The 15,678-nt window shown below is 41.0% G+C and overlaps 1 protein-coding gene across 1 annotated transcript in view; it reads left to right on the forward strand.

The window, feature by feature from the left end:
* Positions 1-15,678, forward strand: part of PLXNC1 (plexin C1) — a 68,330-nt gene that overhangs the window by 17,075 nt on the left and 35,577 nt on the right. The window contains exons 5-11 of the mRNA XM_075708708.1: positions 2,478-2,592; positions 3,600-3,744; positions 7,131-7,200; positions 8,575-8,650; positions 8,772-8,825; positions 13,804-13,943; positions 15,043-15,222. Of these exons, the coding sequence (XP_075564823.1) occupies positions 2,478-2,592; positions 3,600-3,744; positions 7,131-7,200; positions 8,575-8,650; positions 8,772-8,825; positions 13,804-13,943; positions 15,043-15,222 (780 nt within the window). The remainder of the gene's footprint in view (positions 1-2,477; positions 2,593-3,599; positions 3,745-7,130; positions 7,201-8,574; positions 8,651-8,771; positions 8,826-13,803; positions 13,944-15,042; positions 15,223-15,678) is intronic.

Below are 15,678 nucleotides of genomic sequence, written 5' to 3' on the forward strand. Positions count from 1 at the left end.
GAATTCCACTAGTAGCCTTCTTTTAGAAGGTTAATACTATCCATTTTGTTTGTTTCAATGTTAATGTGATTTTGCTGAAGACCTGCTACTTTGTGTTTGCAAAGGTAATTATTAGAAGAGAGTAGGTGTTTATTCTGTAATGTGTTTTCTTCAAACTCTTTTGCTACCTTGTTAGAAACTGTATGTGTTACAGTGCTAAGCTTTTCAGGCTTTTAGTTACCTTATGAAGAGTTTGCGAATAACAGTTGTTAGTCAGTAAATCCCCTGTTTATGAGGGGAATCACCGAAAGTTTCCATCTGGTTGAAACAGAAATAATTTACTCTTTTGGAGAAAAAATGAATTACTATAATGTGAATCCCGTTCAACACCCACATAATTTTTCACTGTTAAGCACTTAGCATCATTCAATATTTGGTTTTGTGAAGAGAGCTCTGAGTGAAGCTTTAGAAAAAGAGGAAGATATAGTTTTAGGCAGTATTTTAATCAAAGTCCATACATGTCCACTAAAGCAATATATTCCATAGCAATTTTGAGATTGATGATATGTTTTATACTCTTACTGGGAAATAAATTTTATATTAAATTTGCACTTCATTTTTTAAACAAAACTTACCAGCAGTGCTTAATTTTAAAGAGGGTGAACTCAAATCCAGTATTTTGATGAAAAAACCTGCACATCTTATTGCAAGTGAAAACAAAGTGAAACAAAATGTTTCTACTGTTCCTATTTCTACTCTTTCTTCCATAGGGGAAGATATATAAATTCTCCTTTTCATTCACAATCATTCAAAACAATTAGTCATAGCCTTGTGTGATTTCTCTTAGTGTTTACAGATTTTCTATAGATGAATCAGATTTACCTGAAGTATGCTGAAATTATTCCAATACAAGGCACTGGTGTTTTACATGTGTTTTCCGTATGGAAATAACACTCTATGTCTTAGTTATCCGACATGACCAGACTTACTTTTGAATTTGGTCGGTGTGTGTGACAACTGTGGACTTCATTCAGGGGCTGGTAGCTTGGGAAAGGAAGCCAAAACTTTCTCTGAAACCATGTTCTCATGTCATGAGGAAATCGGTATGCTTTAGCGAGGCAGAGAAGGCAAACTCAGTAGGATCTGTAGTTAATACAAGATTAGCGAAGCAGAGACTTAAGTAAATATGAATGAACCAGTATGCAGAGGTATCGTGTTATCATAATGAAATAAGAACTCAATTCCAATTGTGAAGAGGAATCTTTAGCAGTATAAAGAACCAGCTTGCTGTGAAAGATTAAAAAAAAAATCTCGACTCTGCTTTTCTCTGTACACATATCTGTGCATGTCTGAAATCTGATCCTAGGGTTTCATGCCTTATACCTTCATACTTGTATAGGGCCTGGTCCAGTCCACCTTTCCAAGAAAGCCAGACTTAGTAGTTGTCTGAGTCTGTATGTTAATTTTGTGGTTCACAAATAATATTGATCTGTTATATTCAGATATATCTGATATTGACAATATCAATTGTCTAGGGGTTATAGGATATAACTTGGAGTTAATCTAGGGATTGTTCATTAACTGTTAACAGCAGACAGTATTTTAAGGATTCACCTTTCAAACTCAGTGATTGTCCATCAAATTTGTATGCCTATGTTCTCTTTTTCTTATCACATGCTTTTAAAACGTGTAATCTTTGTAATACTTGTATATCCAGTGTTTCCTCATTCTTCCTTACTTTTCTGTTGTGTAGTTTCTGTTGCCTACAATTTGGCATCTATAACATTTGTATTTACTTTGTGCTGTCTTACTTCTGAAATGGATTTTATTCTTGAAGGCAGAGAAATCTATTTCGAACTACCTTACCAAACCTGTTGTTTTTAATGAAGTGCACTGACATAAAAGGGAAAGATTACCATTCACATCAGTGGATGACAGAGGAGATTAGGAAGGAGGATGCATCTCATCAACTATACACACTCGTAGCGTAGCTCTACATCTGAGCTTCACCCCCATCTCCTCTTACGATCTCTGGAGAGAACAAGCAGCTTCTATAGTGTGATTCATTTCATTTTTATATGAATGTCTAAAGTAAGCTAGGTGAATTGCACCCTGAAAGAGTGTATTTCTCCCCATTGAGTGTAGAGGGAACTGGGGGGGTCAGATCTAGAGCTGTACAATGGAGCAATCAAGTTGGGCATGATGAATTCCATCCCAGGCTACTAAGTCCACTGTTGCTGGCCAAGCATCTAATATTTGCTTGAGTCCTATTGACTTAATCAAGACCCTAGAGCACATATCAATGCATTGCAATTTATTTTGATAAGCAGAAGATTTTACTGATTGTTTTCCTGAAGCTTTTTGCAGTTATAACCATATTCCTGTAAAAAATCAATAGTGTTCCTGTAAAAAATCAATAACATCAAATAAGTTGAAGTACAGTGTCTGAAGTCAAAGCCACGACAAAGAGGCTAGTATAATTTTATGTATACTTTTAGGTGCACATTAAAAGAAAATTGTACAAGTTCAAACAGCATAAAGGGTTGGTATAACATTTCACATGCACCTGATAAAGATCTGAAAGTCGTGCTAAGATTCCCTGCCAAAAATCAGGTATGTACACCCATTTTTATGTGTGTTTGTTTATTGTGACTTAAAACGTGTCATTTTGTCGCTTATTGCAGTTTCCCTTCTTTTGTCACCATATTCCATATATTAGTCCCTCTTACCTCAACAATTGGCAAATGTATTGGAAATCCCAGTAAGTTGAATGTGTTAATCAGATAGGTGTTCTCCTCCTCTCCTATAGAATGTATCCTGAAGCTATACTTCATGATGTTGAGTCAAAAATTCACTATGCTGACAAAGGCAATGTTTCTGTTATATCATTTTATCAGCTATTTTAATATTGCCAGTGACTGTATATATCAAGCGCATTATGTAAGTTCTGAGCTTTGTAACAAGTTACAAATCATTCACTGGGACACATATGCTAACACAAATGCATCTTTAAGTGTTTGATATTAGTATTTATTCAGTATCTGTTCACAGCACACACAGCCTTGAGTATTTGATTATCAAGTATTGTTACTGGCCACTTAATCTGCATGCTATTGTTTCTGGTTTCCTGATTGAATGCGCTAATGTGATCATATTTGTAAAGCGCTCTCAGCCAGAAACAAAGGATAATTCATTACAAGACAAACTCTGTTTCATAATTAAGTGCACTTTGGTTATGGATGCAAATGTTGTCTCTCTGTGAGGATTTGTACATTATTGCTTGAATATTTTTAAGGGACTATAACAGCATATGACACTGTTAGAGCAAAATTCTTGTTTTAAAATCCAAAATTATTCCAGATTGCTCCCCTAACATATTTTACAGATCCATATAGTTTCTGGAAGTAAGCAATGCTGTACCTTTCAGGACTCTTTCTGTATTGCTTCTTCAGTTGCAAGAGGCCCTCTCCTTTGAGAGACTCCCTAGTGAATTGTCTGCTTCTGCCACAAAACTTTTCATTTTGTACATTTCATAGTTTGTAGTTTTCTGTAAAGACAAGGTGACAGCTTAACAAGTATTGCAAGAAATCTGTTGTATTCTTGTTTTTGTTGTTTTGTAGGTTGCTGTGGCTGCAAGCATAAGCAAAATCCTTACTTCCTGTATGATAAAAATTGTAAAACCTGTTGAAGTATTTTATGAAAATGTAGTGCTGAAAAACTCATCCTGTTTCTGCAATCTAACTGCTCCGGTGATAACTGATAATGGTATGTTTTACTATTGCATGTATTTAATGCTTATTCACTGTCCTTTATTACTGAGGAGAACTGAGCATAAATACAGGCCTAATAAGTGTGAGAGTAGGTAATGCTTTTTATTAAAAGTCATTGAAAAAAAAATCCATGTTTTCTCAAGTGATTTGAGTACACACACACTATTCTTGATCATTACAGATTTGTTAATATGGAATCCTTTCTAGAAGTAATAAAACATGTTAACCTACGGCTAGAAGCAGCTTCTTCAGTTCAGCCTATGGCAGTGCAGTGTTCTAGCATTAGGAGCATATTGGTGCTATTAATCACTGTCTAAGGAAATTTAGCATAGCTGCAATGGCAATCAACTGGCTGGAGCTTTGGAAGCAGTGTTGGTCCAGTGTTCTGCCTTGACAGATTAACCCATCTTAACCCTTCTCTCATCTGCAAACAGAATTTGTTTTTGCAAGAAACTGTAGTAGCATAAATAAGAGGAGAATCTGACTATGGATGTCTGTACAATAAATAATCTTAACATTCAATTAACTGTTGCAACCTAACTTAGACACTTGTGAGAAAGCGATTGTCCCGTGTAGAGGATTAGCAGAAAAATACATGGTTCAGGGGCAATTTGGCTGGTGCATCATTTTGACTTGATTTCATTCATGTTTCTGAATTACTGGTTGCATCATTTTGCAATAATTCTTATACTACTTTGTTCACTGGTAGTTCTCAGAATTAGAGACCTGAGCCATTTGTTTTGGACACATGATGTACGTGATGTTTTGTGCATTTTATGGGGAACTACAAGTTTTAGAATGAGGTGGTAAATTACTGAATGTCTAGACTTTTGAGCTGTTCTCTAGGCTTTGGCTTCAAAGATCAGATGATAATCCTTCACAGTAGAGTCTTACTTGACTAATAGGAGGAAAACGTCCCCCTTGCATTGCTTCAAGGGTCTGTATAGAAGCACAAAGCTTTTTTAATACAGGTCGACCTTGTACCTTTTTAAAGTTTTAATGTTGGAATACAAAAGAGAGTTTTAATCTAAATGGAGGGACAAAAAGCTCAAGGATACCATGTGCTCTTAAGTGGCTTGAAGAGGAAACAGAAAATTCAGATAAATGCCTGCCTTTATCTTTTCCTAGACAATATAGCCCAAAAGACATGTAACACTCTGCATGAATCTCATTTGCCTTTGTGTAGAAAGAGGAATGAAATGTTAACCAGAACTTACAATGACCTGTTGTTGTGGAGAGCTCAGCGCTGCAAAGAGCTCGCTCTCTCGGGGACCCTTGCCCCTGAAGGAGGTTCCTTGGGATATTGGGATCTCAGGAGCTCATCCTATGGCCTTTGTATGGGAAAAGCTCCTCTGGTATCATACAAGTGTTGTGTCAAGTTCCTGTCCAATACTGATTTGGGGATCGAGAAGAAAAGACTTTGTCACTAGCAGGTGGTAGCTAGGGTGATATCCATGAGTATTCTGGTCTATTAAGCTGTCTTTAGTAAACACTATCAGTGGATTTTGAAGAGGGACAAATGCATTAGAGAAGGAAAAAATGTCCTTTATTGACCCAGTCCCAAAAGCCATATTTTCTTGTAATTATGGAGTACGTTGTTTTGGTTCTCTGTCTTCTTGGACTAAGGTTTTCTCTTACTCCATTAGCAGGTTTTCAGAGTATAGTGTTACGGAAGCCAGCTCGCCCTGCCTGCGCTTTGTGCCAAAGATGAGCTCTTTGACAGTGTTAACCAGAAGGCTGTGAGCTTAGCTTGCGCCTGCCAGTATTACTGCCACTCATATCTCAGCTCGTAGGAGCATGTATTAGTAGATAATGCAAGTGTGGAAGTTATGTTGACTATTTATGGTACCTCGTGTAAAGTGACCTCAGTCTCACAAGAAGATCCACTTGCAAAGCTCCTTCATGTATCATTTCTGGAAAAAAAACATTTTGAAAATACCTGCTACTCAGTGCAGTCTGGTGCATTTTGAAAGGTCAGCCCAGGCCATACAGAAAATAATAGGTTCCATTAATTTCAACACAGACAAAATCAGGAAACCATATCTGACAGTGTCATTTTTAAAGTATTTATACAAACTTAAAAGAGAAGACAAGCTCCGCCAGAAAGATAAATTCCTTACTTTTACATACGACTCCTAGTAAAATACTATTTTTCAGTAGCTCATGGCTTCAGACCGTTCTCATGTAATGACCTAGGCAAGTGATTTGTGCCCAGCATATCAGATTTCTGCAGGTACATAGATTTCTGGAGATGCAAATAGGTGCTTGGTGAAGGATTTCAGAATGTCTATGTGTGCTCATCCACAACTTCAAGCATTAAAACACCTTTAAAAATCAGACTCTTTGCTATCCGTTTAGTAAGGCATTTAGGCATACGAACAGTCCCAAGGGCTGTTTCTAACAAGCAGTGCAGGTGACCTTTGCAATGAGTACCCAAGTGCCATGCTGACGTGTAGAGCTAGGAGATACTTCTGATTTAACAATGTAGATGTAGCCAAAGCTGGTTTTCATCTGAACAAGCCAGCCTGTGATAAAGACAAAGCTTTCTCTACCTTTGCAAGGTAGGTATACTTTAAATCTGTGTAACTTTCCTGGATTAAAAAGCTATCTACTTCCTAGCATAGAGAACCCAGAAAAGTCTGCGCACATGGGTTTCATTTGATCTCAGACAGTCATTCATTTCACAGACATACACATCTGCAGGCACACAGATGAAAGGGACCATGGCTTAAGTGGTATATATCTAACTCTACTTTTCGATGTGGTATTCTGCTTGTGGGAGAAGATACTCTTTCATTCCACAGCTGTCACTGAATTGTTGGTATAGTAATTGCTGGCTGAAATAATGGCAAATTGACTCATGCAATCATAAAAGATTTAAATAGGATGAAAATTGCTACTGCATAGATTACAAAAGAAGACTCTGAAACCAAGTCTCTGAGACAGAAAGAGACACAAGTACGGTATGTTGGGGGTCTCTCACATTGGAACAGTCTGTTGTGTTAGAAGGCTTGAATTCGGGGTCTGGCTGTGCCACAGTATACCATTGTGTGCTCTTCAGGAGATGATTTTATATCCCTGCTCCATGGTAGCATTTCCTTATCTGTATCCTGACAATAACATTATTTTTGTATGTCATGCAGTGGTGGCATCAAGCTTAATTAATGAGTGTGTATAAAGTCTTGGAATAACTCAGCTGAAGGATGCTATGGAAGGACAAAATCTAGTTATTTTTATAGGTCAAAAGTGTGAGTGAATGTATGAGAGGAAGTACATACCATGTAGATAACAGCTGAAGGCACATGAGCTTTCAACTCAATTATTTTTTTACAGTTATTTCTTGTAATATCCAGCGTATGTCTAACAGTCACATTTTTCCAGATTGTCTAGTTCTCGAAGCATCGCTGTCCTCAAGCTCTTGGAATATCACACAAACATTTTGGTTGAAAAAGTAAGAGCCTGGTTCCTACTGAAGTTCATTGAGGGGTTTTTGTGTGTGCGTGTGGGGAGGGGGGGCTGAAATATTATCTTTTTTTTTGCTATTTATTAAGGAAATACATTTCACTAAAGACAGTCAAATCCCTTTTCTTGACCCATTTCCTCCTTCTCCTCTTTTTTATTGTCCTTAGAAAGCTACTTCTGCTGATGACTCTTTTATTTAATGGGACCCTGGCAGCTAGCTGTAGGAGAGTCATTACAATGAGTGAATTTATGACAAGTGCCTGAAGAGATAATAAAGGATGGCACAATGACATTAAAGTCTTTTTTGTCCTTGTGAAAAAGGTGGGCCCCTGCTACTCAGGATAAGACCTAGATCAGAGGAGTCAAGAGATTCTATAAAAGTCACTTTATGGAGACGTTTTTTAATAGAGACAAATGCAATTTAAATATGGTCCATGGGTAACATGAATGCAATTAAACCGGAAAGTAACATCTAATCTGCTAACAAGAATAATGAATAACTATTGTTCTGTATACATTATTTTTCAGAGCCACGCTCTTTGTTGAGAGCTCGCAGTAGAAAGTGTTTGTGCCCAGTACATGGCCTAAACCTTTATGATATGTGGTTGTTAAAACTTCGAAAGATCTGGCTAACGTGTCCTGTAGGTAACTACAGTGTTCCCGTTCAGAACGCTCCTCCCCTATACAAAGAGGCGAATTCATAGGCACCTGGGATAAAACTGAACTCCTGCTTTTTAGGAAGTGGCACATCATTTCCCTGTCCCTGGAGCAACACAGGGAAGGAACTGTCTTTCTCTAAATCAGAGCATTTCTCAGCATGCGTGGAGAGGGCCTGTGCTGCTCTTGGCTCTCCTCCATGTTGATAGATGCATTGTAAAGCAAGATAGGGACAAACTAGTCTCTAACAGGCATGTTTTTTGGAGGGGAAAGGCAACAGCTAACTAACAATACTTGCTAGCACTACACACACAGAACAGAAGTTCAGGCAAGCTGTGAAAGAATCAGTGATGGTTTTCTGCCCTTTTCTGTTTGAAAAGTACTATCTGGCCACTTATGTACTGGAGAAAATCACAGCAAAATGAAACCCAAAGTGTCCGTCTGCTTCACGCTTTTTGGAAATTTATGACTCTCAGCATCTCAGCACAGATTGTATTTCATACTAAATTTGTCCTCAGAATAAGCACAACAGAACAATAGGCTTGGAGGGTAAGCACAGGTTATGTGTTGTATGCATTTCATTACATGCTTGCCAGGTTGTTCTCTTGGGTTTGTGTTTTTTTCTGTCACTTGAAATTTCACATTCATGGCTGAATTGAGATTGAGTTCCTGTGTCTTACAAAAGCTCTGTTTTCTGTGTTACCAGCTGCTCACGATGTATACGCAAGGGTGAGTGTACCAGCTGTAAATGGACACGTGTCTCTCCTGCCACCACCTGCCAGGTGAAGTTTGTTGGGGAGGACTGGAATCCCCTGTGATGCTTTTTCCTTGTATTTTTTACATCTGAGCAGCAATCTGTCTCTTCCTTGTCCTGACATGGAGAAATGCTGATTTTTTTTTCAGGATAGTTGTAATGCACCTGCTTCCAAGGGGATCGCCACTGCGCAGAAAACAGAGGTTAGTTAGCATTTTAAGATTGGCATTATCACGGTTCTGTGGGTTGGGGGAGAATTTTATTTAAAATGAGAGGACTTTGCAGGAAGAATAGAGATATGGATGATGAGGCAGTCAGTTACATAGAAAGGTAATGCAGAACTTGGATTGATACTATTTTTTCTTAGTGCTTTGTTGGTGCTTAAAGGTACCAATGAAGATTTGCATTTCATATCCAGGCATTGTTCTGTTGGGAACTGCCAGATGTAAATGCAATACCATCACGGTAGTCTAATGATACATTCAGACCTGAGAACATTTATTTGCAGTCCTCAGTGGTTAGGAAAATGCATATTTTCTAACATGGGAAAAGCATACATCTCAACATATGCAACTACTTACAGAAAAGCCCATCAGCATTTTGCAGCATCTTCAGTTAGAGGGAGAAAATGTGATGCTGTCGAGTCATGTCTCCAACAACAGCTGGGCAGATGCCAGCTGAAAATCACTGACAGAGCACTCACCTGGGTCTCCTCTGACAGGCAATGACAAAAGGCAGGGAGAGAAGGATGTGGTGGGAATCCTTTGTTGGGTGACCAGAGGAGAAGAGGGGAGCGGTGGTAGCAGCAGCACTGGGGACAAGTGCCAGGAGTAAAAGGAGCAGGATTTGGGGGAAGGGGGACATGGGCATATAATATTACCAATTGCAGAACACTGCAATAGTTATGTGCTTACCTCTAGATGCAGTATTTACAATATTGCTTTAAATGCTGAAGTCCCTGTATGCTTTATTTAGGGAAAGTCCCTGTATGCTTTATTTAGGCACTCCACAGGAGCCAGCATGTGGAGGGCTGGGATGTGTAAGCTGACCAAGAACAACAGAAAAAAGAAACAAAGGAGAACATCTCGGGCTTAATCTCTTACCTACACTTAAATGCATGTTTGAGTTCTGCTGTCACAGACAACTCTGTGAAACTAGATTTCAGAGTCTCAAAACTCTTTCTCGTTTTATGCAGCCAGATCACAGCTTCTCCTGAAACATAGGTGCCAGGGCAGCAGAAGGAAGGGGAGGATGTGCCACCCAGTTTCTGCATAGCAGACAAGTGGCTAGAGGATCCATCCAGGAACTGAAATCCCTGGGTGTTAGTACATCCCTGATTCACACTTCCAGAAAAATTTTCCTTGGTTCCAGGCTGTAGACAAAACTGGAGATGGAGCTACCCTCCATCCATCCCGCTCAAACTGGATCACTGGAAAAGAAGGAGTGTTGTTGATGCCAAAGTGCCTTCTGAATCTGGTTGTTAAGTTCTCTATTGAAATCGTACCAACTGTATGTGAGCATACAGTCTATATGATTTGCTTCATAGGCCAGCCCTTTAACCACAAGGTTATCCCTTCATTCTTTATGGTGCCAAAATGGTTTTATTTTCTCATAAAACTGAGCAATCTTGTCATCAGTGGGTGCTTGTGACATGCAGGTGTTAGGAAATGAATGACTAGTGAAGAGAAATTTGACTGATGAGTAAGTATATAGGGATTTGCTGCCTACACTTTTTGGTTTCTGCTTTTCTGTGAGTGATCGCACAGTTGGTATAAATAGCAACTGTGATCTTATCTCTAAATGTTTCATTAGAACTACCCAAACTTTTACCTGTGAAGACAAGGAAATACCTCTTAAATTCAGCTGTTCAGCTGAGGTTTCTTAAACAAAATCACAAAATCCATTTTGGTTTTCACAGAGATGAGTGAGATTGTAATACTTGTGCTTCCGAGCATTAATATTCTGGATTTGGTCTGCATATAAAGCATTATGAATGGTGAAAGAACAGAGGAAATTCTTCTTTGCTCGGCTTCCAAGTGCATTAATTTGACATTGGTAAATAGTTAGAATTGCCTGTGAGATGGCTTTCTTCCACACGCCTTATCTTGGAAAGACAGTGATGGACAAGGCAGTGAAAGCACTAGAGGCAGTCCAAAGGCAGATGTTTATTTAGAAGTGATTGATCCATTCAGAGGGCTTGAAATTGCATTTGAAATCCTGCTCTCCTTTGACTGCTGGTGCTTTAAGGAGAACATACCGGAGAGCTGAGAAAGAGGATTTGTGTTTTCCCACCACCCCAGCCGAACATTTAGATTAATATACTTTTTTTTTCAGTGGCAGCCCCAGCCCTCCTCCTGACTCCAGCTGCTGGTTTCCATGCGTGCGCCTTCCCCCTCCCTGCGCCAGAGCAGCAGTGGGAGTGGTTGCACGAGTACGCTGGGCTGGGGAACTGATTTGGCTGGAAATAACTGTTGTCTTTCGGCAGGTTATTTTTCATCTGGGCCAGTTCCCCGATCAAGTTCTTCGTGTGGCCTCAGGGCCCCATGCTAGCACCGCAGGAGGGGCTGTGCCAGAGCGGGGACGAGCTCCCCAGGGTGGCAGAGGCTGCTTAACCTGGGCCGCTGCCAGATATCTGGCTGTGACCTGCAGCCATGCTAACCACACCTCTGAGGATGTGGCTGCCGCTGTTTATGCAGCCCTAGGGAAGCGTTAGGCCGTCCGGGAGACGGGGGCTGCAGCTCAGAAATGTGGAGCTCTATTGAAGTCGACAGGGCTGCGCTGATTTACATTACCTGAGGACCTGGCGCACGCCTTCTGTATGTGTTTCTGCGCGTTTACGCTGCTTTCACCGCATGCCTCACAACTAGTAGTTTTTATAAATGTCCTTCTGCCTCTCTGCTGTGTCCCTTCCCTCTTGCTACCGGGCATCTTTCCCCCTGCCACGCAGCAACTGGAAGGTCAGTGGCTCTCTGGCGCTGGGGAAACGATCACCGCAGACCCCAGCGAGGACGCTTGGTCCCTCCCGCATTCAGTGAGGAAATTCAGGGTTTCTTTTGCTGCTGAGGAAAGTGTCGCGGACCGTGGCAGCCAAGCCAGGAAGCGGGCTCTCGAGTAGCTGAGGCCAGCTTGCCCCAGCGCCGCGGGTGACTGCGCTGATGCCGTGAGCCCGAGCCAGGACGCGGCGAGGGAGCACGTGTCGTGTAGCCACAGGGAAGGCGTGATTTCAGGGGCGACTGGAACTTCCAGAGCGAACCGTTCTTCCCACAATTTCTTCTTGGTGTAAGAAAAAAGAAACAAGGCGAGCTAAGCTGAGGTGCCCTGTGGCGTGCGGTGCCTGGCAGAGACCGGCGGGAGCCCTGGGGTGCCGCAGCATCCTGCCGTATCCCAGGGCAGGGGATGCCTGGCGTTTCCCTCACCCCGATGCAGCTCTGCGGGATCTCCGTGTGTTTGCCTGATACTGTGTTATTCCTGTGCTTCAGGGCTCCCTGCTGGTTACCAGTGAGAGCCCTGAAGCAGTGTTTTACTCTTTTCCATAGTATTTGGCTTCTGGATTTGTGTGAGGATATTGACTGTCCTTGGTGCGCTGGAGACTGGGCACAAGTAGAGGGATGGGAATGGGGGGTGGAGAAAAGCGCTGGTCCTTCGCTGGCTTTAATCTCAGATTTCTGCTTCAGTTGTTCTGCTTGCATACTAAGGGTTAAACTGATCCCCAGGTCAGGGTGGGAGTGAATTTTCCCCCTCAGGCTGTTTGTCTGGGGTTTCCTTTGCCCTCCTCCATTATCCATACCAGGGCTCATCTTGGAGGCCCTTTTGCAGGCCCCCTGGCCCCAGCCTTTGCACTCTCTTGCCCTTTCCTACAGCACAAGTTGCAGCTTTCCATCACTTGTGACAGCTCTCACATTTGCTCCGGAGCACTCTGGCATTCGGTGGGCCATGGTAGCATGTGGGGACAATGTGCCGGGGACCTTTCTGAAATGGGCAAATGCTGTGTTTGCAGTGGATGGCAACGTGACCCCGGTGGTCCCCTCAGGCCGCCAGCCTGAAGGCTTGGTGCGGCTCTGGGTACATGAAAAGTAGGGAGAAAAAGCCTGTGGCAAGGACTTTCCTGGAGGTTTTGCACCAGCGCCTTTCTCAGGGTCAGGACGGCTGAACTGCCTGCTGGATGTGTCCACAGGTGCACAGCAGAAATCAGGATAATCACAATACTCTAAAAATTCACTTTAAACTAGTATTACAGGCAGTCTAAAAGCATGCTGGAAATCATTTGCCTGAGAAGGTCCCAAACAGTTTGTGGTTTCACATGCGTATTTTCCTGTTTTTTTGAATGTTTTCAGTTTGTTGTCTGAAAGATACACAGAGAGGAAACTGTCTGTGTGATTATAAAACTGGGGAAGCGGCAAAACTGATTAAACATGAGATGCTGTCAAATGTATCAAGTAAATACTCTAGGGGGAAAAAAAAATCTCTCTTCTTGCTCGGTAGTGTTAGTAAGTTAGAATAAGTAAATATAAAGATACACAAAGAAAAGCACAGTTTAAAAATTGGCCACATTTTGGCAAGACTGTGAGAGCATCAGAGCAAACTAGGATTATTCTTAAACGCTGGAAAATAGGTTTGTAAACTTCTTAGCATCAAAATGGGATACCAAAAAGTCCCCACAGTTGCGTTGTACCTTTAGCTATATGTATGACTTTAAGAAAACTTTCTAGTAAAGCTAATTCTGTGGCTCTTTTTCTTTTCATTCTAGGATTTGACCCTGCTTCCCCTTTTCAGGTCTTGAGAGATGCCTTCATTTGTTTCTCTGATCTCTCATAGTGACAGCACCATGGGTTTTGTCTTGTGTTGTTTCTTAGTTCTTCAACGATCACACAAAGTGTATAATTTCAAGCTGGGTTTTTATGGTGCTTACCTTCCAGTGTGTCAGATTGTGATTCCTTTGGGCAACTTTGTTATGAGATAACTTGAAACATAAAATATGTAGGTAAAAATAGTTTGCTTGTAAATAAGTTGTGATTGACAGTACTTCCTGGGATTAAGCTTAACAAGATTTGAAAATGATAAGAAAAATGTATCCCAGTGCCATAAAACGGGCATTCCTGTGTAGTGGTTGTTTTTGCAGCTGTTGTTTAACTGCCTAGCCTTTTTATAACCAGATTTTGCTTTTGCTTTGTTTTCTAATAGCATATCAGCATTCACTCCATTGAACCTTTGTGGATTTCTACATTAGGCAAAAGTGAAATAACAGTCAAAGGAGAAAACTTTACACATGCATCAGGCATAAAACTGATATTGACTGGAATTACTGGCTGTAAACCAGACATGTGAGTTAAGCTCTGAAAAATAATATTTACTTTGCTTGGTGAAAATTATGCCCATTTTGCCCTAGCAATACAGTTTGAACAGTTGTCATGGACCTCTCCTCAGCAAAGGGGGAGATGCTCTGCACTCCTTTAGTTATACTTCCACTTTAAATTCCCAAAGAATGGAAATTAATTTGGTGTTTGGGTACAACACAAGGGATGGGTGGGTAGGTGGGCAGCTCTCAGCAGTAGCTACAGCATTTCTGTACCTGTGGCCCTCTGTGCCTTGCAGCAGGCAACAAGAAGTCAGGTCACAGGAAAGCCTCAGCTTTTGTTTGACTCTCCTTCAAAATAGCCCCCATATGTTCTAGGATTCTGCTTGTGAAAGCACAGACACCATGCCAGGAAGGGAATCTCTCATGCAACAGCGTGTACTTTCTCTGTTGATGATTGCACAGTTTAACCCCCTAGATAATTAGGCTATCTTATTCTGAATCAGTCATTTTCAGGTGCAGCTGCAATGGCTGCCTGTGATTACCAAGCCCATTTTACATAGCTAGCACTTCAAAAAGTATGCATATGGTACCATTCAATTTTTAGTTCAACCCTGAATTTCTTGGGGACCACAGAAAACAAAAAGGGAGAAGGATGGAGAGAGGGAAAGGAGGGAGAGAGAGGAAGTAGATACAAAGGGGAAGGAGAGAAAGGGAGGAAGGAAAGAAAGGGAGAAACGAGGAGGGGAAAGAGGGAAGGAAAGAAAAGGAAACTGAAGAGTCTTGTTGACTAGCTAATGTGTTGGTAGCACAGAGAAGTAAACAGCAAAGTACACAGTTTACACAGCAAAATCACACATTGCATTACGTAGCCTTATCCCAAGGCCATAAGACCAATAGCTGTACCGTCTTCTGTGATTATTGTGACACATAGCAACTTCATTCAAAAGATGCCCTACTTCAGCTTTTCAACTCCCTGCTCTCTTTTTCCGCTTCCATCTGGCAGCTCAAAGAGAGATTCATTGTTCTTCTCTTTGCTTTAGGTTGTAGGCTTTGTGTAGTAACACAAGTTGAGTGGCATAGTGGCATCTACGTTTCAGCATCTGACTGTTTTCTTTCTCCTCCAGCATTAAAGTTAGAAATGTGCTAAACGATACACAAATGACATTTGCTCTCCCACCAACACGTAAAGAGGCCAAAAGTATATGTATACAGGCTAATGGGAAAAAATGTTCACCACCAATGACCCTACATTATGTTTCACCACCATCATGTTTTGGAATCACACCAAATACCTCCTGGATCAGGTAAATTAGTCTTTCTATACTTTTTATGTATTTATTAAAATGTAGTCCCACTGAGCCGATATGAGCCGCCTTCCTTGGCCAGACTGCAGCTGACGTAAACTTGGATGACTGCTGTAACCTGTTGTGGAGGATGAATTTATGCCAGTGAACTGATTTAACATTTAACATACAGACAGATTTAACAGTCATGATAGCTGCAAGATGGATTCTGGGTTTTGCAGGATTCTGTCAACTCCTTCCTGCCCACCACAGGTCTCCTTTGTAGAAGTCAAAAATAATCTCTTCATACTAAAGCTAAATCTAAAATATGGGTAGCACGCATAAATTCAAACTCCAGTGAACTTTGATTTCTTGATACTAATATACCCTTCACCTCCAAAACAGTATAAAGTATCAGTGAATTGGAAATTAAGTGAAAATAATCACCACTGCAGTGATACGCACAGACTTGCTTTA

This window comes from Pelecanus crispus, chromosome 1 (assembly GCF_030463565.1).
Source record: "Pelecanus crispus isolate bPelCri1 chromosome 1, bPelCri1.pri, whole genome shotgun sequence".
Taxonomy (NCBI): domain Eukaryota; kingdom Metazoa; phylum Chordata; class Aves; order Pelecaniformes; family Pelecanidae; genus Pelecanus; species Pelecanus crispus.